Consider the following 23,089-nt stretch of genomic DNA (forward strand, 5'->3'; position numbering starts at 1 on the left):
ACCTGGGCCCATGACTCCCCTATGTCAGAACCCAGACTTTCCTCCGAGCATTGCCATGAGTGACCCAACAGTGAATTTGTAGCCTGCTCAGGTGTGGGCTAGCCAATTCTTCCGTAATGACACTCTCCTCACCCCGTCGGAGATGGCAACTGCCTTCCCGCATCTGACCATCCCATTCTTTAAATTCTTACAAATTAGACATTTCTTCAACAGTGCCCAGACATCCATGTTATGGTTCAGAGGCCTGACCCCTCTGGAGTGCTTATGCAACTCTCAAGAACACCAGCGCCACTTGATTTCTTCCCTGTACTCATTTCTGCTTTCCAATTCAGCCTCCCTGAACGCGATCCGATCGGCATGGACCACGGATTTGTCCCTAGACTTGTCGGACGAGGAGTGGGACTGTATATGGGAACACACACACAAGGGGTCCATTAACGTTTCAGCACAGGAAAATAGGTTTAAACTTTACTCTTGTTGGTACCGAACCCCTGAAAAATTGCATAAGATTTTCCCAACTGTTCCCTCTGAATGCTGTAGATGTGGCTCCGCAACGGGCTCGCTTCTCCACATTTGGTGGGACTGTCCCTTGATAAGACCGTTCTAAGAAAGGAGTCCATGACCTCATTGTTAAGATTACTACATACTACTTGGAATTTCCCCAGCACAATACTTGTTGCATCACACGACCCTACCAAAATCATGATACCGTAAATCTCTAGCGCTTCATCTCATTAATGCCGCTACCCAATGTATCCCTTTGAAGTGGAAATCTGCTTCCCCCCTATTGTGCTGGACTGGCACCGCAGAGTGAATAAAATTGAAGAAATGGAGCAATTGTCAGTGTCTAACCACACTGTCTCTACCCTCCTTTCTTTGCAGTACTTGCAAAAACGTCAGTCTTCAATCTAAGTTGTTGCTTTCTGACTTTCTTCCAGACAGATTTATTGCCAGATTGTTGTTTTATACCTGGAATATTTCCATTACTCTCCTGGCTGAATCCCTTCACCCTTATGTGCCCCAGTCTTTAAGAGTGGTTTCATTACTTTTATGGTAAGGACCCCTTGTGGTCGCTTTAACTTTTTGCCTTGGCCACCTATGGTAATTGGGATTTTCCCCTTCACCCCCTGTAATTTTTCCCCTCCCCTTCCCTTACTTTCCTTGTTGGCACTTCACGTTACCTCCCTCCTTTCCCACATATCCCCCTTTCCCACCACCTTTTGGCCGTCCCTATGCACTCCTTACACTTTTTACTCTACTCACAATTGTTTCTTTCCCTCTCCCCCCCTCCCCCCTTCCTCCCTGTCCCCCACACCACCCCTCCGCCTCCCATTTCTTTTATACGCCCCCCTTGTTTCCCCCTTTCTCTCCACCATCTTCCTTTTTTTCCCCCTTTCCCCTCTTCCCCCTCCCCTTCATTTTCCCCCCCTTTTTTCCCCTCCCCTCTTCCACTTCCCCTTTGTCGCCATCTCCCCCCCCTTTTTTTTTCCTTTCCCTCTTTTTCCCTCCTTTTCTAGCCCTGTCTTCCCCCCCCTTTTATCCCTTCCCTGATGTCCCTCCCTCCCCCTAACATTTCCCTCCCCGCCCCTATCCCTTTCCTTCCCTGTCCCTTCTTTCCATCCTTTTTTCCATCTTTGCCTCTTGTTCAACATCCCTTATATCTTAATTTTCTCTCCCCCCTCCCTTTTTCCCCTCCCCCTGTTTTCATTTTCTTTCAATTCCTTGTCCGTGCTTCTCTTCTTTTTCTGTGTCTTCCCTTCTCAAGTTTCCCTTGTCCTTCCCCTCCTGTTCCCCTCACTTCACAGCATATACACACCCCTTGCCATCATGTTTTGTCTTCCTCCACAATAACCCCCCCCCCCCCTTTCCCTCCCCTTCCTTCACTTTAATCCTCACTCCATCTCACCTCATGCCTACCATTCCCCACTTCCTCCTCTTATCACCGGGTGTCCGACCTCAGTAGTCATTCCTTACTACATTATACTGATTATACTTTTCACCTCATTAGAATCCGTTCTGTTAATATCCCCCTCCATGCGCCAAAGAAGGCAATCACCAGGCCCTGTGTTTGATCATTGTGACCAATCTAGGTAAGTCTTCGCTCCTGATATAACATGCTGATGTGTTTTTAATGCAATGTTTATATATCTTGTATTTCTTGCTTGTTCATTATATATTCTATAAACACCCTTCAGACCCTCCTGAAGAAGTGGTATCACCGCGAAACCGGTCAAGGTCACTGGCTCCTCCCACTAAGACACAGTTGGTTCTGTTTTCTGATGTGCAATGTGGGGCCTGTCCCTAAATGTTTTTATTGTATTCGCTTTATGTTAAATAAATATTGTTATTTTTTATCATTTTGTGTCCTATCAGTGCCGTGAAAGTCCCAACCAAAATCCCTGTTGCTCCCCCCTATTCCCCTTGAATTCTGAGTTTGGATGCCGTTGGCCTCAAGCAGCCATCAGTACCCTTGTAACTTGATTTCACTGTCCACACAAGAAATGGAGCAACTTATCCACCGTGCCAATGATACCCATGCTACGTTTAAAGAAACTTGGTCCTGCTGGACTCATTACAGGGAATCCCTGGGCCAGGCAGATCCTTTGGCCCCTACTGATCTCCCTGCTGTACTGGTGTCGAATTGCTGATCTAACTATCCATTCCTCGACCGCACCCTATCCCCCCTCCTTTTTTTTTTGCTGTCCCTGGGACCTCCTTTCACCCACAGATAGATCCCCATAGGGGTGGGTGAGATGGGCGAGACCCATTCAGATTCCTGGCCTTGTTGGCTGCCCAACCTTTTGTTCTAGGCCAGGATGTCTAGTCTGGCTTTAATGACATACATGCCTTTCCTCTTCCTAAGATAACTTTTGTTAGTTGTTTATTTGCTCTCATGTTCTTAATGTAATATACCATGTCTGAATCAGTTGAACCTTCTATGTACCTGCTCCAATGCCTGTCTTTATAGATTACTGGTTGCAGCCAGTATTGGAACTGTTTTGCATTGTTTGTATGACGAATACTCAATAAAATTGTTTAAAAAAAAATATATATATGATATATAAATCCAGCATAAAGAAGACTGATTGCTAAGAAGAATGTATTTCATATTTTTCATATCGCTCACATTTGTATTTTGAATTTAAACAATTATGATTTTATTTTTTCAGCAGCTTTTTTAAAGTCCTTGTTCCTAAACGTGTATATGATCGGATTAAGTAAGGGAGTTATTACAGTGTAAAAGAGAGAAAGGACCTTGTTCAGAATATCTAGTTGCCCTTTGGTCGGAAACAAATAGACAGCGATTAGCGTCCCGTAAAAAATGCACACTACAGTCAAGTGAGAGCTGCAGGTGGTGAAGGCTTTCTTTCTTCCTGTAATTGATTTAATTTTGAGGATGGTTATAACAATATAGATATATGATATAACAATTATCATAAAAGGTGCTATGACACAAATGAGACCTACAAGATATGTCTGAATGTCAATCCATGAAGTATCAGAGCAGGAAAGCTCAAGTATTTGTAGATAGTCACAGAAGAAGTGATGAATGATGTTTGGTCCACAATAGTAAAGACTGTACAAAGACATAGAATTAACCATCGCCAATTTGAAGCTCAGTACCCAAATGATAATCACTGATTTAATGCAATTTGATTGGTTCATTATAGAGTTGTAATGCAGAGGCTTACAGATTGCCAAATACCGGTCATAGGACATCACAGTCAGCAGAAAACACTCTGAGGTCTCAGCATGTGAAAAGAAGGTGAACTGGGCAATACATTCAGCAAAAGACATGGTACAACCATCATGTAAGGTAATATAAAGAAGGTTGGGAAGAATATCTGTAAACAGAATTATATCAAACAATGATAGTTGGGTGATGAAGAGGTACATGGGAGTCTGAAGTGTTTTACTCAGATGATATAAAACCACAATGAAAAGATTTCCAGAAATAGTAACACAATATATAAAAAATAGCAACAAGAAAAATTGAATTTTTATGAATTTAAAATTTGGAAAACCTGTTAGTACAATATAGGTTACATTATTGTGATAGACCACCTGATAATAGAATGAAAATATGTAACAATTTAGTCTGTAATCAGAAAAAAATCCACTATGTTCAATTTTTCCAGTGGGAGGCAAAACAAATGTTTTATTTTTTTCCAATTACTTATTCAATTTTTTTAAGAACTGTTTATCATATACTGTATTACTATTCAGCCAAGTTTTAACCATTCCTCATAAATAATACTAGTAATAATAGTATGTATGAATAAATGTCTTTATAGTATTAGGCTGCATCTGCGGGTATACACAGGTGGTTTGCATATGTAGTTTTCCAATTGGGCATAAGGAAAGCACTTAATTTTTTGGGGGGTGGCAAACAACAATGCACCCCCTCCAGTCAGTCGCTCACCAGCCCTGCACTTACACCATCTATCGGGCAGCACATCCTCCGGGTGGCGCTTCCCCAGCATCTCCTCCTCCTCTGCATCACAGCGGCTTCTGCCATGCATCTCCTCCCTCCTCCTTTTCTCTTTTCTTCCTAGGAGGCCAATAGGATCCATTCTCCTTTTGGGCAATTGTGTGATGGGTCTCATGACCTTTTTCCTGATTGGGATGGGGGATATGAATCAGGAAGAGGAGGAGAATCAGGAAGACAATAGCGAATATTCATTTGCTATTGTCACACAACTGGGTGGGATCGAAAAGCAGTGCTCTGTGCCACGGGCCCATCCGTTTTTTTCAAAGCTTATTAGAGTCTAATGCCGCAAACACACGATCATTTTTCAGCATGAAAGAAAACTTTGTTTTTCAGAATGTCTAAAAAACAAAGTTTTCCCAACTTCATCATTAAAACGATGTTGCCTACACACCATGGTTAAAAAAAATGATCTAGCAAAGCGTGGTGACATACAACACGTACGACGGCACTATAAAGGGGAAGTTCCATTCGCTTTTGGGCTGCTTTAGCTGATTCCGTGTTAGTAAAAGACGATTCACGCTTTTTTGTCTGTTACAGCGTGACAAATGTGCTTACTCCATTATGAACGGTAGTTTTACCCGAACGAGCGCTCCCATCTCATAACTTACTTCTGAGCATGCGCAGGTATTTTACGTTGTTTTTGCCCACACACGATCATTTTTCACAACCCAAAAAACGATATTGTTTAAAACGACGTTTAAAAATGCAGCATGTTCAAATTTTTTTTTTGTCGTTTTTCAGAACCTGAAAAATGATGTGCAGTTCACACACGATCATTTTAAATGACGTTTTTGAAAAACAATGTTTTCTTCATGCCGAAAAATGATCGTGTGTACGCGGCATCAGTCTCTAATCATGTCCTTCAAAAAACAAAAAAAGGACATGGTTTGACCTCGCTGGAAGATGGCCGCTTGAGACCGAATCTCCCACCACTACACATCTTCTCCCCTCCATAGGAAGCCCGTTTCCATTCAGACAGCCTTTCAAGCATTGGGACAGCATCGCAGACCTCCTCTGCCTCACGCTCCCACTATCTGTGTAGACAACAAAGTGGATTGAGCCAGAACATACCAGAGCTGTTCCAGATCCAGAGGCACAACATGGCGGCTTCCTGCCATGGTCTGTCACAGGCCTCAGCCCCACCGCTGACTGGAGCGCGGCCTGCCCTCTCCACACAAGAGCCTGGGGGGAAACGCTGCCCACCACCAACAACAACCCAGTCTCTGCGATCTCCGCACAGTAGCGGCGGACATAAAGGACATTTTCCCGGCAGCCATAGCTGAACGGCGGCTAGATATCCACGCCATTGCTGACAGAGTGCAGGACGTGGAGAGGATTTCAGCACAGCATGACATGGTCCTCCACCAATTTACCCATAAGGTAGACACACACACATACCCTACAACTAAGAGACCTCCAGCGCCATATGGAAGATTTGGATAACAGGGGCAGATGCCATAACCTGCGTGTCCACGGTCTGCCTGAATCGGTGGAAACAGAGCAGCTAACAGAAACCATTACAGGCCTGTTCTGCAGACAGCCATGGAGATGGAGCGGATCCACCATTCTCCCAGGCCCAAAGGGAGATAAACTGAACCCCCCCAGGGATGTAGTCTGCTGCCTTGTAGATTACAAGCTGAAGTAGGAAATACTTCAAAAAGTGAGGAACAGAATCCACCTTTCCCACAGGGCTCATACATTCACATATCCCAAGACCTCTCCAGCATCACCCTGCAACACAGGCGAGATTTGAAACCGCTGCTGGACACCCTGCACTCCAAAGGCATACATTATAGATAAAAGTTTCCATTCAGGAGTGCGCATGCGCAGGACTTCCGGGAGGACGCTGTAGCCGGGAGCTCCAATCCGCTCCAGCCCTCCACAACCCCCAAGCCAGCTAGAATCAGTGGGACCTACCCCCAGCAGACCCCTGCACCATCCAGAAGATCCAGGGCATCTGCATGCATGTCGGGAGACCCCGCTAGAAAGGAAGTTAGCTGCTAGCTAAACCGAAGCAGGCAATATAATTTCTGTATCAGAGAAATCCCTGAATCGGTCACAAATATCCCGGGTACAGTCAAACTTTTCATCAAAGACGTTCTTCCTGATATCCCGGATCACAGACTTGAACTGGACAGAGCTCACAGAGCACTGAAACCTCCCCACCAGGGATGTGGTAGTTAAGCCCCACTATGGTGTGAAGGAGGACATCATGAGAAGAACCAACAATCTTGACAACCTCTCCATACAGGGAAACAAGATCCAAATCTTCGCTGATATTTACCCGACCACAATTCAGAAACGGAGGTCCCTAAAACCTCTTCTGGATATTTTGGCACAGAAATCCATCAAATACTGTTGGTCCTTCCCGTTCTGTCTCCAGTTTTATCACAGGGAAAAATCAAGCGGTTTCACCAACTTCCAGGATGGAGAATGTCTGCTCCTGCACCCTGGATTCATCTCTCAAGATTTGACCCCCCAGCAACCTGCTATCAAGCCAAACTCCTCTAAGAGACCCCCTCCAAACAGCCATTTGACACCGCTGTGGAACAAGCAACTCTAAAAGAGACACAGAGACTCTCACCCCCCATGATGATCTGTTAACCTCCGCACCAGGGGCGTTGCTAGGTGGCAAAAAGACCAGGGTCTTCAGCCCGAAACCGGCACCGGGGGGCGGGGGGACGGGGGGTGCGGGCGCAGTGGAGTGGCGCGGCATGACCTACCTGACACACATACCCTGACCTACATACACTGACCTATGTGTGTGTATGTATGTCTGTCTGTCAGTGTGTGTGTGTATATATGTATGTCAGTACACACACACACTGACATTCACACACTGACATGTAAGTCAGTGTGTGTATGTATGTCAGTTACACATTCCATGAGATCAGCATGCAAGGAAGCTCTTAGGGACACTAGCATGTATTTCAGAGTTGTTTCTGACACATGACCTACATAAAGTGACCTGACATACATACAGTGATCTGACCTACATACACAGACATGACCTACATGCAGTAAAATGACCTACATACACAGACATGACTTACATGCAGTAACATGACCTACATACACAGACATGACCTACATACACAGACATGGCCTACATACACAGACATGACCTACATGCAGTGACATGACCTACATACACAAACATGACCTACATGCAGTGACATGACCTACTTGTACAGACATGTCCTACATACACAGACATGACCTACATGCAGTGACATGACCTACTTGCACAGACATGTCCTACATGCACAGACATGACCTACATCCCCCGCCTTGACAGAATATGAGATATTAGCATGGGGGTCACCATTGCACAGACATAAGTGGCAAGACATACTTTAGTACCGGATTTGGATAACAGAGATTTAGGAAAAGCTCAAAGTGTTAGATTTTTATGCCCAACATTTGCTGACATGGTTAAATCACTGACCTACCTCAGCAGCTGGCTGTAGTGTGGGGTGTGCGGCGCCAGCGCCGGCGCGTCCAATGTGACTGTTAGAGAGATGCAGCCAGTAGCCAGAGGAGGCTCAGGAGCCAAGGAGGAGAGTTATGGATGTGAGAGGTGGAATCTCCCTAATATACTCTGCCTTGGCCGAGCCATCAGAGAGCAACCTATATGCTGAGTTGGGAACACAACCTCAAGATCCATTGGGACCTAGACACATGGCATTCCAACTTTTCCAGCTCCTTCGGGGGGATCCTTAATAATAGATCTCATGGTCATGTCCCGCTGGTACCTGGTTCCTACTCGTCTCATCAAATTCTACCCTCATTCCTCCCCCTATGCGTTAGAGCAGTGGTTCTCAACCTTTCTAGTGCCCTGACCCCTTGATAAAATTTTGTGGGGACCCCTAACAGTAAAATGATTTTCGTAGCGTGGGTTGTCAGCACCCAAGGCAAGACAAGTAATTTGCGCCCCTAACCCACAGACATTTAGTGCTCCCTGAGTCCCTTCCACCCGTACAATATTAAAACCCCTTATGGTACATTTTAGGATGTTCCGCTCTTTCTCTTTGTTCTCCTTTCTTTTCCTTCTATCTCTCTCTATTCTAATTTATTTTTTTCCCCATCCCTCTCTCTAGCTGTTTTTCTTGTTCTTTCTCCTATTCTTCATCTCCCTTTTTCTTTGTTCCTCCCCCTCTTTTCCTCTCTATTTGATGTATTCTCTATTTTTATTTCTTCCCTTACTCCTTGGTGGGGGAGTGGGGGGAATGGGATTAATGGCAGTGCTGGTGGGGAGTTGGGATGACTGGCAGTGCTGGTGGGGGTGGGATCAGTGGCAGTGCTGGTGGGAGTTCTGATCATCCAACTTAGATGCTCTTGATCAAGGTCATTTGCTGATCTGAGAACTGTAGTTGGGGCTTTTAATGGCAACTATAATCACAGGTAGTGCTAATCACTGTGTCTCTGGTTTCACTGTGTCTCCAACTTTGTGGTGTCTCGCAGCAGTGACACCTATGATGAAATCAGGAGATAGGGTCTGCTCCAGCCCCTCCCACTTTACATTCCTCACCAGTCAGCTGACCTCTAGTCTCTGCTGCCCAGCCATGCCGTGAACTGAATGGGCAGCTGCAAAAAGGTTGGGAGAGCGGTGCAGACTTCAGGAACAGCCCAGGATTCGGTGACCCCTGGCAAATCATCATTTGACCCCCAAATTGAGAACCACTGCTTTAGAGGCTGCGGCCACTTGGGTTCCCTCCTCCACACCTTTTGGGATTGCCCCAGAATTAGAACATACTGGAACAAGATTTTCAACCTGACCCGCAAGTCCACTGGATTTGCGGTGAAACAAGACCCCCGCTATCGCGCTCCTTAATAGTCGAATACCAGATGTACCAAAATTTACCCAGACTCTAATCCATTTTTTTTTCTGGGGGCCAAAATAAAGATATCCCATGCATGCAAATATCCCTCTGTCTCATTCTACCTGACTAAACAAAAAATCTATTGGGTAATGGCCCAAGAAAAAAATTCCAACATTATCTTAGATACGTCAGATAAATTCAAACTCACCTGGAAACCCTGTGCTACCCTTTGCAGCTGTTTGGAGGCCATCAACACATGGATGTCTGCCAACTTCCTGAAACTTAATGGGGGAAAAACTGATGTGATCATCTTCAGCGATCTGGCCACCCCCCCAGATATCCCACCTTGGCCTCCCTCATTTAATCCTGCTCCGGAGGTGGCCCCCCAGGTCCGTGATCTGGGATTTGTCCTAGATTCAGGTTTAACTTTGTCTCCTCAGGTAAAAAAGGTCGTCAGTGTATGTCACTGGCAACTAAAACTCCTGGGGGGCTGTTTAAATATCTGGATATCTCGGGCAGAAAAACTGTCATCTGTGCCACGTTAGGTAGCTGCCTAAACTACTGCAACTCTCTTTATCTGGGATTGCCAAAGATGTTACTGCAGAAGCTTCAACTTGTTCAAAATGCAGTGGCAAGGTTACTCACAGATGTCCCACTGAGGGATCATATCACCCCTGTCCTCTGCGCCTTGTACTGGCTGCCGGTTCACTATAGCACCTTATTTAAGGCTGGATGTATTATGTTTAAGATAATGAGAGGCCTGGCCCCAAGTTATCTCTGCTCTTGTTTTCATAAAGGAGCTTTTGTTAGATCACTCAGATCTACCGGCAGAGTTTTCCTCTACATCTCAGTGCCCAAGAAGATCCGGCGTGGTGGTCGGGCCTTCTTCCACCAGGGTGCCATTCTATGAAATAGCCTCCCTGCCGAGCTTCAGGAGGCCCCTACTATTCCGGTCTTCCGCGGGTTACTGAAGACTTGGTTTTTCACGCAAGCCTTCCCTGCCCTTCCACCCTTTTTACCGCTCTGTGCTGCTTCTGGTTCCTGGGTCCTCTTTTCCCAGGAACTCTGCTATGCACGTTGGAACCCTTCAGGGTAAGACCGCGCTATATTAAGATACCTCTCAACTCAACTCAACTCATAGATTTCTCAATAAAAACAATTTAATCTCTTAAAAAAAATAAAAAAAAGTCCTGAAGGTTTAAACTAATCAAGTTAAGATTTGTTATAGACATATATTGTTTTGAGTGGGATTTACTGACATTTTTGATAGACCCAGTTCTATTTGAGGAAATATAGGACTACCATCATAAAATATAATGTGTAACTATTACAACTTTTTTCAAGAAAATAAGTAAATACAAAAGGGTTGAAAGTTTCCCTTCGACCTCTCAACCACCAATCAAGGCCGTATGACACTGCTGCAGGTACCGTAGGAACTCCAGACATTCTGTGACACCCTAGGCATTCCAGTGATGGATGTCCCGAATTGGTATGCCAAATTCTGCACTGCTACCAGATGAGAGCCGCGTTGTGAAGAACCTATGAATGCTCAAGAAACCCGGTACCGCAGGCAAAAATCAGCTTCAGGGAGTAGATACCATACTGCAGCCTGAGGCTCCCACAATGGTTCAAGTCCAACCGAATCTCCGCACCCACGAAGGGCCCAACACAACATCTGATCGTACTGTGGACAATCCTCTATGAAAACAGTGACAAGAAAAATCTGCCTCAGATAAGTTCCTATTTTTTCCCTGTTTTTTTGGTTCTTTTTTGCCTGGGACATTCACAAAGACGTTGCCTCTATTGCACTGGGTCTATACACGCTGGGAGGTTAGACTCTATTGCTAGTGCCACCATGATCCGACAGCACACATGCTGGGGGACTGCACATCTCTACAAATGTGTAAACCTGTCTGGGAGCACCATACAGTGACACACCCAGGCATCATTACTCGAGGGGCACCACTTCACAGGGGACAACTTCTGGAACCCATATGGAGGTTTACCCCTAATGGATGCATATATTTTCGCGAAGGGCTTTTGTTCGCTCCAATGTAGAAGTTGTGATAGCCTAGCAGCACAGATACCTAAGGTTTCTGTTACATGAACTGTATGTGGGACCTGACACAAAATAAATTACACCAATGGATGCATGCTGGAATCTCCCCTTTGCAAACCAATACAGAAACCATACCCCTCTTTTTTCTTGCATCAAGGGGGCTTAATCAAATTTTACCCACCCAACTGAAGGGTTTGAGCGAACAGTTTTTACATGGTATAATCTTTCTAGTGTCCCACCATTTGTAATCATATAGAGCTTTTGTTGTGTTTTGTCTCCTTCCTGCCCAAGCAATTTTCAGCTTTCAGCGCTGTTGCTTTTTAAATGACAATTATGCAGTCATGCTAAACTGTACCCAAACTTTTTCTTATCATTTTGTTCCCACAAATAGAGCTTTCTTTTGGTGGTATTTGATCACCTCTGTGGTTTTTATTTTTTGTTAAACAAATAAAAAAAATACCAAAAATTAAAAAAAAAAGTTGTTCTTTGTTTCTGTTATAACATTTTGTAAATAAGTAATTTTTTTCCCTTCACTGATGTGCACTGATGAGGCTGCACTGATGGGCACTGATATGCTTCACTGATGGGCACTTATAGGTGGCACTGATGAGGAGGCACTGATTGGTGGCACAGATATGCAGCACTGATAGGCACTGATAGGCGGCACTGATGGGAGCTCATAGGTGCCACTCATATGCAGCACTGATGGACCCTCATAGGCACTCATAGCTGGCACTGATGGGTACTGATAGGCGACACTGGGCACTGAAAGGTTGCACTGATTGGTACATATGGGTGGCACTGATAGGTGGCAGTGTTGGGCATGGATAGGTGGCACTGATGGACACTGATAGATGGCACTGATTGGCATCATATGTGGGCACTGATTGGCACCCCTGGTGGCCATGGTTGGCATACCTGGTGGTCATAATTGATGGGCATCCCTGGTGGTCCCGGGTGGGTATCCTTGGGGGGGCTGCACTGATAATCAATCAGTACAGACCCCCTGTCAGGAGAGCCACTGATCAGCTCTCCTCTACTCGCATCTGTCAGATGCGGGTGAGGAAAAGCCGATACACAGCTTTTCCTGTTCACATTGTGATCAGCTGTGATTGGACACATCTGTTTGCGTGGTAAGGAGTCTACGTCAGAGGCTCTTTACTGAGATCAGTGCTGCGGTGTGTCAGATTGACACACAGCACCACCGATCGCCGTGCTGAATGCCGGCTTGTTGTCTTGATCACTTCATATGACGCCTGGTCAGGATACCACAACCACTTTGCGCACATCATATTGCTATATGGCGGGCGGCAAGTGGTTAAACAATGTATTTTAAATTGTGATTGTAATAAAAAATTATATTGTTTAGACCAACTTTTGTCATCCCAAGCTTTTGTACGGCAACATTAAAGTCCATTTCAGCCTCCCCAAAAATCTTCTTCTCTATCCCCCCCCCCCTTTTTTTGTCTACATTTCATTATACGTTTGGCACTCCTCCAAAAAAAACATTGAATATATTTTTAAATTGTTAGTTTTTATTCTTGAGCTTAAAGAGTCACTAAAGGAAAATTATTTTTTTGCTGAAATGTTTACAGGGTATAGAGACATAATAGTTAACTGATTCCTTTTAAAAAATGATTAAAAATAGATACAAATCAATCATATAATGTGCCTCTAGTTGCACTTTAGTTTTTGCAGCTAGCTTCGTTTTTGCATGTAATTTATTGCCTCTGTGCTGGACAGAGCCATAGAGAGTGATGGTTAGGAAAACTAAACTAGAATCTCCCAGTACTGTGGTGATCAGGAAGTGTCCAGGACAGAGAAGAATTACAGCAAGATCAGAGCAAAAACGAACAATAAGGACATGAAACCAGGACTGCAGTAAGGTAAAGTTGAAGTTATTTAGCTAAAAAAATGTTTTCCTTTAGTGACCCTTTAAATGAAGACAATAAATACAAAAATACATGATTTTTCCAAAAAGAAAAATGGGCGATAAAGACAGCAGATAGTCAGTCAGGAAGTTTGATAATTAGACATTGACAAGAATTTACATTCTAAGTTCAAAATGTAACCAATATTATAAGAATACACTGAAGCAGGAAAGCTCAAAATCCTAGACATATAATGCAATTTTTTTTGCGATTAGCTGAACTGAGTTGAAAATGATGGCATAAAAATGTGAAAAGACCCATGTAAATTGATTGGTGGAGAGAAGCTCTGAAGCATTATATATATATATATATATATATATATATATATATATATATATATATATATATATATACACATATACACACACATATAACATATAATGCTATACATCTTATACTTCTACAGTCCTTCATCTGTATGGAAACACAAAACAGCAATTCTATGATGTGTCTAGGTTTTCATTTATCTCCAAACACGTTACATATTTCACCTCAATTCCGTGAGCATTTTTAGAGACGTCTGGATATATTTGTTTACTTCGAAAATCCCCGGCAAACAATGTCAGATCAGCCATCATATATTTTAGTGGAAACAATATACCACTTACAGCAAAATATTAGTCTCTGTTATTTTCTGAGTGGATCAGAAAACCTTTTATACATTTACTCCTCCTTGGTTGGCTGTTTTTTTTTTTTTTTTTGCATGGCTAATTTATCTAATTGCTAATTATCTTTTAGGAATTATTTTTTTTTTTAGACTCCGTTTTCTCCTGACACCCTTTGTTTATCTTAAATTGAAATCAGTAGGGAACTCCATGTTTATTGTTACAGATTTTATATGCTCACCTATTTTCTACCATTGCCTCTGAATATTTTAAACAAATTGAACATAAACTGCAATGTTAAATATTGGTAATTTACTCTATCATATTTTAATATTTATGTTTTTTTTATAGATATGGAATTTAGGATTTTTTTGCTATGAATTATTATTTTTTTAGTATTGTCAGAGTATTGAAATCATGCACTAAAAGCTTCTTGGATATAGCAAATGGCTTTACTTTTATGGAGAATGGCAGAACATACAGTATTTACAGCATGGAACGGGAACAAGGAGAATAAACACAAACAAATATACAGGGTAGGGATGAGCTTCGAGTTCGAGTCAAACTCATGTTGACTCGAACATTGCCTGTTCGGCCAACAGCGAACAATTTGGGGTGTTCGTGGCAAATTCAAAAAGCCGCGGAACACCCTGTTAAAGTCTATGGGAGAAATCTAAAGTGCTAATTTTAAAGACTAATATGCAAGTTATTGTCCTAAAAAGTGTTTGGGGACCTGGGTCCTGCCCCAGGGGAAATGTATCAATGCAAAAAAAGTTTTAAAAACAACCGTTTTTTGGGAGCAGTGAATTTAATAATACTTAAAGTGAAAGAATAAAAGTAAATTTTGTACCTGGGGGTGTGAAATAGCGCATGTTTCCTGTGCTTAGAACTGTCTCTGTACAAAGTGTCATTTCTGAAGGAAAAAAAGTAATTTAAAAATCACTCGTGGCTTTAATGAATTGTCGGCTCCCCGCAATTCAGAGAAAAGTAATTCATAAAAAAATAAAAATAAATTATCAAGCCCTTCAGTTCTGGTACTGATATTAAGGGGAACCCCGCCGTCAATTTAAAAAAAAAAATGACGTGGGGTCCCCCCAAATATCCATTTCAGACCCTTCAGGTCTGGTGTGGATTTTAAGGGGAACTCCACCCCAAAAAAAAATGGCGTGGAGTTCCCCCAAAAATCCACACCAGACCCCTTATCCAAGCACGCAACCTGTCCGGAAAGAGGAAAAGAACCGTACCAGGCCACATGCCCTCAACATCCAGCAGTATCCAGCAACGGGTGATCTCCTCTCCGCTGGGGTCCAGCGATGAGAAGATCATCCAGGTCTGGGATCCAGAGCGCACGCATTGCCGGCTGCCTGTCACCACCGGAGACAGCCCGGTGAATGATTCGGCTTGAGCTAGTGACAGCTCTTATATAGGTGAGGCGGGGCCACCCGTCATGTGACCCCGCCCCCCTCTGATGCAAGGGAAAGCCTGGGCTTCCCCATTGATGTAATCAGAGGGTGCGTCAGAGGGGAACGGGGTCACGTGATGGGTGACCCTGCCTCACCTATATAAGAGCTGTCACTAGCTCAAGCCGTGCCATTCGCTGGGCTGTCTCCGGTGGAGACAGGCGGCCGGCACTGCGTGCGCTCTGGAACCCACACCTGGATGATCTTCTCATCGCTGGACCCTGGCGGAGAGGAGATCACCAGTCGCTGGATACCAACAACGTTGGAGCGGGGAGCAGGGAATGAGAGTGGATTACCACCGCTATATATATATATATATATATATATGTATATATATATATATATTTAATAAAGGACTTTTTCCACAGTGTGTGTGTATGTGTTTTACAAATCTTTACACTTCCTTAGTGAAATGGTAGGGGTACAATGTACCCCATTACCAATTCACATGGGGGGCGGGGATCTGGTGGTCCCCTTTGTTAAAGGAGTCTTCCAGATTCCGATTAGCCCCCCACCCGCAGACCCCCGGACCACCACCACCGGACAAGGGTTGTGGGGATGAGGCCCTTGTCCCCATCAACATGTTGAGGGTATGTGGCCTGGTACGGTTCAGGAGGGGGGGCACTCTCTTGCCCCCCCTCTTTTCCTGGTTGCGTGCTTGGATAAGGGGTTTGGTGTGGATTTTTGGGGGAACTCCACATCACTTTTTTTGGGGGGTGGGTGGGGTTACCCTTAAAATCCACACCAGACCTGAAGGTTCTGGAATGGATATTTGGGGGGAACCCCACTTCATTTTTTTTTATTGATGGTTCCCCTTAATATCTATACCAGACCTGAAGGGCCTGATAATTGAATTTGGGGGGACCCCCATGCTTTTTTTTATGAATTAATTCTCTCTGAATTGCCAGAAGCTGACAATTCATTATAGCCGCGAGTGATTTTAAATGACTTTTTTTCCTTCAGAAATGACACTTTGTGCAGAGACAGTTCTAAGAACGGGAAACATGCGCTATTTCACAGGCATACTTTACACCCCCATAGGTATGAAATTTAAAGGAATATTTCACTTTTATTGTTTCACTTTAAGCATTATTAAATTCACTGCACCCGAAAAAACTTTTGCTTTGATATATGTCCCCTGGGGCAGGACCCAGGTCCCCAAACACTTTTTAGGACAATGACTTGCATATTAGCCTTTAAAATTAGCACTTTAGATTTCAAATGTTCAGATTCCCATAGACTTTAACAGGGTTCTAAAGTTCACACAAACTTTTGGTGTGTTCGCACGTTCTGGTGCGAACCGAACGGTGGCTCATCCCTAATACAGAGCATAGATAGACAATACATCCTGTTATATCAGAAAATACATGCACTATAAACTATAATACTACAGTGTCACCTGCAGGCATAGATGTGTAAATTCTTTACTCTCCCTATCCCTATACCAGATGTAATCACTGATATGTTTGCATGGTGCAAAACAAAGTATGATGGATCTTATATATCTGTGGGTTCAAACAACACTTATAGCTTGGACGACTGTCAGAAAGCTGACAAGGGTCTTGTTTGTACACATATAGTACAGACCAAAAGTTTGGACACACTTTCTCATTCAAAGAGTTTTCTTTATTTTCATGACTATGAAAATTGTAGATTCACACTGAAGGCATCAAAACTAAATATAAAACTAAATAAAATATATTTCATATTCTAGGTTCTTCAAAGTATCCACCTTTTGCTTTGATTACTGCTTGGCACACTCTTGGCATTTTATTGATGAGCTTCAAGAGGTAGTCACATGGCGCAGCACCCCATCACTCTCCTTCTTGGTCAAATAGCCCTTACACAGCCTGGAGGTGTGTTTGGGGTCATTGTCCTGTTGAAAAATAAATGATGGTCCAACTAAACGCAAACCGGATGGAATAGCATGCCGCTGCAAGATGCTGTGGTAGCCATGCTGGTTCAGTATGCCTTCAATTTTGATAAAATCCCCAACAGTGTCACCAGCAAAGCACCCCCACACCATCACACCTCCTCCTCCATGCTTCACGGTGGGAACCAGGCATGTAGAGTCCATCCGTTCACCTTTTCTGCGTCGCACAAAGACACAGGGGTTGGAACCAAAGATCTCAAGTTTGGACTCATCAGACCAAAGCACAGATTTCCACTGGTCTAATGTCTATTCCTTGTGTTCTTTAGCCCAAACAAGTCTCTTCTGCTTGTTGCTAGAGTTGAGCGGACACCTGGATGTTTGGGTTCGGGTCCAAACCCGAACTTTAAAAAAAAAACTTCAGGTCTGGTATGGATATTCAGGGGAACCCCGCCGTCAATTTAAAACAAAAATGACGTGCGGTTCCCCCTAAATATCCATAACCAGACCCGTTATCCGAGCACGTTGACCTGGCCGGCCGCAGAAAAGAGGGGGGGACAGAGTGCGCCCCCCCCTCTCCTGAACCGCACCAGGCCACATGCCCTCAACATGGGAAGGATGTCCCCATGTTGATGGGGACAAGGGTCTCATCCCCACAACCCTTGCCCGGTGGTTGTGGGGGTATGCGGGCGGGAGGTTTATCAGAATCTGTAAGACCCCTTTAACAAAGGGGACCCCCAGATCCTGTCCCCCCCCTGTGTGAAATGGTAATGGGGTACACTGTACCTCTACCATTTCACGAAGGAAGTGTAAAGTCTTGTAAAAAAACACACTGACACCAAAGAATAAAGTCCTTTATTAAAAAAAAAAAATCCAGCGGTGAGAAATCCACTTGCTCCCGGCTTCCTGCGTTGTCCTGATCCTGCGACGGCTGCGGGTGATCTCCCGCGATGAGAAGATCCTGCGTGGGGTGATCTCCGCTCCGGCGATGAGAACATCCAGCGATCCGCTCCGGCGATGAGAGCCCCCTCTGACGTACCCTCTGCTACGTCACTGGGTAAGCCCAAGAAGAGGAAAGACCTTTCCTCTTCTCTGGCTTACCCAGTGACGTAGCAGAGGGTACGTCAGAGGGGGCGGGGTCACGTGACGGGTGGCTCTGCCTCCTCTAAATAAGAAATGTCACAGCTGCAGCGCGTCATTCGCTGGGCTGTGCCCAGCAGTGAGAGGAGGTCCGGGATGCTGCTGCGCTGGATGGATGGATGGATCTTCTCATCGCCGGAGCGGAGATCACCCGATGCAGGATCTTCTCATCACAGGAGATCACCCGCAGCCGTCGCAGGATCAGGACAATGCAGGAAGCCGGGAACGAGTGGATTTCTCACCGCTGGATGTTTTTTTTTTTAATAAAGGACTTTATTCTTTGGTGTCTGTGTGTTTTTTACAAGACTTTACACTTCCTTCATGAAATGGTAGAGGTACAGTGTACCCCATTACCATTTGACACAGGGGGGGGTCAGGATCTGGGGGTCCCCTTTGTTAAAGGGGTCTTACAGATTCTGATAAACCTCCCGCCCGCATACCCCCACAACCACCGGGCAAGGGTTGTGGGGATGAGACCCTTGTCCCCATCAACATGGGGACATCCTCCCCATGTTGAGGGCATGTGGCCTGGTGCGGTTCAGGAGAGGGGGGGACGCACTCTGTCCCCCCCTCTTTTCTGCGGCCGGCCAGGTCAACGTGCTCGGATAACGGGTCTGGTTATGGATATTTAGGGGGAACCGCACGTCATTTTTGTTTTAAATTGATGGCGGGGTTCCCCTGAATATCCATACCAGACCTGAAGGGTCTGGTTATGGATATTTAGGGGGAATCGCACGTAATTTTTGTTTCAAATTGACGGTGGGGTTCCCCTGAATATCCATACCAGACCTAAAGGGTCTGGTTATTGAATTTGCGGGGACCTCCGCACATTTTTTTTCCCGAACTCCGATCCCGGACCCGAACTTTTTTCAATTATTCGGGTCCGGGTTCGGGAAAAACCCAAAGTCCGTACCGAACCCGAACTTTACAGTTCGGGTTCGCTCAACCCTACTTGTTGCCTTTCTTTAGCAGTGGTTTCCTAGCAGATATTCTACCATGGAGGCCTGATTCACACAGTCTCCTCTTAACAGTTCTAGAGATGTATCTGCTGCAAAAGGTGGCTACTTTGAAGAACCTAGAATATGAAATATATTTTCAGTTGTTTCACACTTTTTTGTTATGTTTTGTTTTGTTATAATTCCACATGTGTTAATTCATAGTTTTGATGCCTTCAGTGTGAATCTACAATTGTTATAGTCATGAAAATAAAGAAAACTCTTTGATTGAGAAGGTTTTTCCAAACTTTTGGTCTGTACTGTAGGTCTCCTGTGTTTGAACCCTGTCTATTATCAAGGCCAGATGTTAACATGTATACTTGGGTTATAATGCATTTATAGAAGTAGGCCCACAGCAGGTATGCTTGTCAACAGAAGTAGGCGTAAACATCTCTCAAGTGGATATTCATTTGCCCTTTTCAGGCTGCATACACAGGCCCAGATTCACGTAGATTGGCGCATCTTTATGCAGGCTTAGCGCATCTCATATGCGTTACGCCGATGTAACAGAGTGGTAGGGTCCGTATTCTCATAGCAAATGCGTCCAATTTTTTGCCCCGGTGTAACGTAAATTAGTTGGCGTAAGCCAGCGTAATTCAATGTAGGAAGGAAGTGGGCGTGATCCATTTAAATGAAATGTGACCCAATGCAAATGAAGGGCCGAACGAACGGTGCATGCGCTGTGACGCGATCGTATGTTCTGCGCCCCTCTGCGCATGCTCACAACTACGCCCGGCGTAAACCCTGAGATACGCCGGCCCACCGTTTACGCCCAGGGCATAAATACACCCAGGCATGCGCCCATCGAGTGTAAAAGTACACCCGTCTGTTTGTTAGTGGTGTAAGTGATTTTGCTGTCTTCCTTTGTGCCATGTCTGCTCCCCGCAGTGATTGGGGAAAAGTTTTTCTTCCTCCTGAGGAGAGGGCGATTATCATATCGGCCATGGAGAGGTATGATGCTCGCCTCAATGGGGCACAAAGTAAAGATACAAGCAAGGGGAAGAGGGATGAGATCCTGATGAGGATCACCACCCAGGTGAATGCCCTTGGGAATGAGGTGAGGATCCCCAAGGACATTGTTAAAAAAATGAATGACCTGCGTAGGAAGGTCAAGGAGAAGCTGGGCAAGATGAGGAGGCATGCCAGCGCCACTGGAGGTGGACCAGCCTTTACTCTTAGGCTGACTCCTGAGGAGCAGGTGGTTGCCCGGTGCCTTGAGAGGGAGGGAGTGGAGGAGGGCTATGACTCAGTTGAGCTGGCCTTGAGGACCTGATGTGTAGCATGATGTGTAGCATGTGTGGGGGTGGAAGTGGAAGTTTGGGGAATACAACAGGGTCCCCCCGGACTTATCCAGGCATCGGAAACAGGACTTCAGGATGCCAAATGTGCGCTCCACCACTGCATGGGTACGTATGTGTGCTTCATTGTAGTTTCTCTCTCCTCTGGTTTGAGGATCCCGGAATGGAGTCATGAGATGGGGTCCAAGTGCATATGCAAAGTCACCTGGAAGGGAAAAGACAGGAGGATGTTAGTTGTGCATGTGCCCCTCGTGATGTCTGCATCATGGGGTCGGACAGTCATGTCTGACACCCATGTCACTCACCAAGCAGCCAGCTGTCCCAGTACAAGTTCTGTTCGAATTCTGTTGGGATGGTGCTTTGATGGTATATGTAGCTGTCGTGGCTGGCCCCAGGGTGTTTGGCACGGATGTACCATATGAGGCCTTGGCCATCGACTATCACCTGTGCGTTGATGGAATGCCAGTGCTTCCGATTGCGGTATATGTGCTCTGTGACACGGGGGGGGGGGCAGTAGTGCCACATGTGTGCAATCAATGGCCCCCACGGTGCTTGGGAATCCTGCAATACTGACGAAAGCTCAAAAAATGCTAACGTCGCCCTTCCTTCAGTATTTAGCACAGCTCAGCGCTTAAGGATGCAGATATGAGATAATTCAGTCACAGATTACCAGATATGTTAAAATTGTAGCAGCTGCTTAAAAACGACAATATTAAGATAAACAGTAAAACATAAAAACTTTAAAAACTAAAAGTCCAAAGTTCAATATAAAACTGTAGCAGCGCGACTTCCAGACCAACGTCTGAAACACTTCTATATGTCCAAACCAATATAGGAAATCGAATGATAGTGCAAATGGATGGTTAAACAGAGAAAAATCCTTCAAGCAGTGCTCCTTTCACCAGCACTGACGCGTTTCGTCATTGGTTGACTTCTTCTGAGGGCGCCCTCAGAAGAAGTCAACCAATGACGAAACGCCTCAGGGCGTGACGCTAATCCATAGACCTAACACTCTGTACAGCCCCCGGGACCAGGAACAGGAAAGAAGTTCAATCTCAGCAGCTTCACTGTCCGGCCAGGAGAGGCATACAGGCACAGTACTGGCATCATTTATGTATTTTGCTTGTCACTTTTATTTTGTGGTACGCACATTGTATTAGGGGATGTTTTGGGGCTCAATAAACCTGTTTTTCTAAAAACAATATCACACTATATGAGTTCCTTCTATTATATGTGGCGATGGTTTGATTGAACATAAACACACTGGCTGGTGGAGAGCGCAGCGTCCAGGAGATACACAGAGATATATATTCCAGGCTTTTTATTTCCATATTTGTGGTGAGTGCATCCCCAAAAGGGGAGTTATTTTCATGGTGAACGGAGCACTGATTGAAGGATTTTTCTCTGCTTATCCATCCATTTGCACTATCATTCGATTTCCTATATTGGTTTGGACATATAGAAGTGTTTCAGACGTTGGTCTGGAAGTAGCGCTGCTACAGTTTTATATTGAACTTTGGACTTTTAGTTTTTAAAGTTTTTATGTTTTACTGTTTATCTTAATACTGACAAAATCCTGCATTGGTGGGACATGCATCTGAGGATTGCAGGACAACCTGGTGCACACATCTGCTCATAATGGTTTGTGACATCCCAGCCACTACTCCACTTGTACGCTAGAATGATCCACTGGCGAAGAAATGCAGTGTTGCCAGTACCTTGACCAGTGGCTGCACTGCATGTGAGCGGTGTGTTGGGCTGGTGATGTCATCATGCAAGGCTGTGGCTAATTCCAGGATGGCATCAGTGTTGAATCTGAAGATACGATACACCTCCGAATCCCTCATGCCAAAGATGTTCATGCGCGTTCGGTATATCCTCTCCTGTGCTCTCCTCATTATACACGCCTGGGCACAAACTAGTAGTGCTATGACCATGCCTACCCCTGGCATGTTGGCATACGGATGTCCTCCAAGTGTGGTTGCTCAGCTTGTCCGTAACGGTGCTGCTGAAGCTGCTCTCCAGCTCATCTGCACACGTCTGGTGCAAAGTTACCCCTGCTTCATGAGGGGTAACTTTAGGCTGGACGTACAGCTTACGCGCACCACGTGTAGCCTGCGCCGGCCAAACGTACGTTTCTGAATCGGCGTATCTCCCTCATTTGCATATTTGAATACAAAATCAATGGGAGCGCCAGATGCGCCCAGCGTAAATATGCAACCACGCTATGCCGGCGTAGAAAAGTTACGTCGGTCGGAAGAAGCCTATTTTCAGGCGTATCTGGTTCTGTGGGTACGGCACATAGATACGCCGGCGCATATATACACTTATACGCCGGTGTAACTTCTTTGAGAATCTGGGCCACAGTGTTTCTTTTTTGTATTGACATGAGGCTGATGATAAAGCCTGGGCAAGA

General features: G+C 44.9%; 1 protein-coding gene across 1 annotated transcript; it reads right to left on the minus strand.

The window, feature by feature from the left end:
- Positions 1 to 3,115: 3,115 nt before the first annotated feature.
- LOC120930999 (olfactory receptor 154-like) lies at positions 3,116 to 3,959 on the minus strand. The gene has a single exon (XM_040342129.1). The coding sequence runs from the start codon at positions 3,895 to 3,897 to the stop codon at positions 3,151 to 3,153; it is 747 nt and encodes a 248-aa protein (XP_040198063.1). The 5' UTR covers positions 3,898 to 3,959; the 3' UTR covers positions 3,116 to 3,150.
- Between the last annotated feature and the right edge of the window lie 19,130 nt (positions 3,960 to 23,089).

This window comes from Rana temporaria, chromosome 3 (genome assembly GCF_905171775.1).
Source record: "Rana temporaria chromosome 3, aRanTem1.1, whole genome shotgun sequence".
NCBI classification, from domain to species: domain Eukaryota; kingdom Metazoa; phylum Chordata; class Amphibia; order Anura; family Ranidae; genus Rana; species Rana temporaria.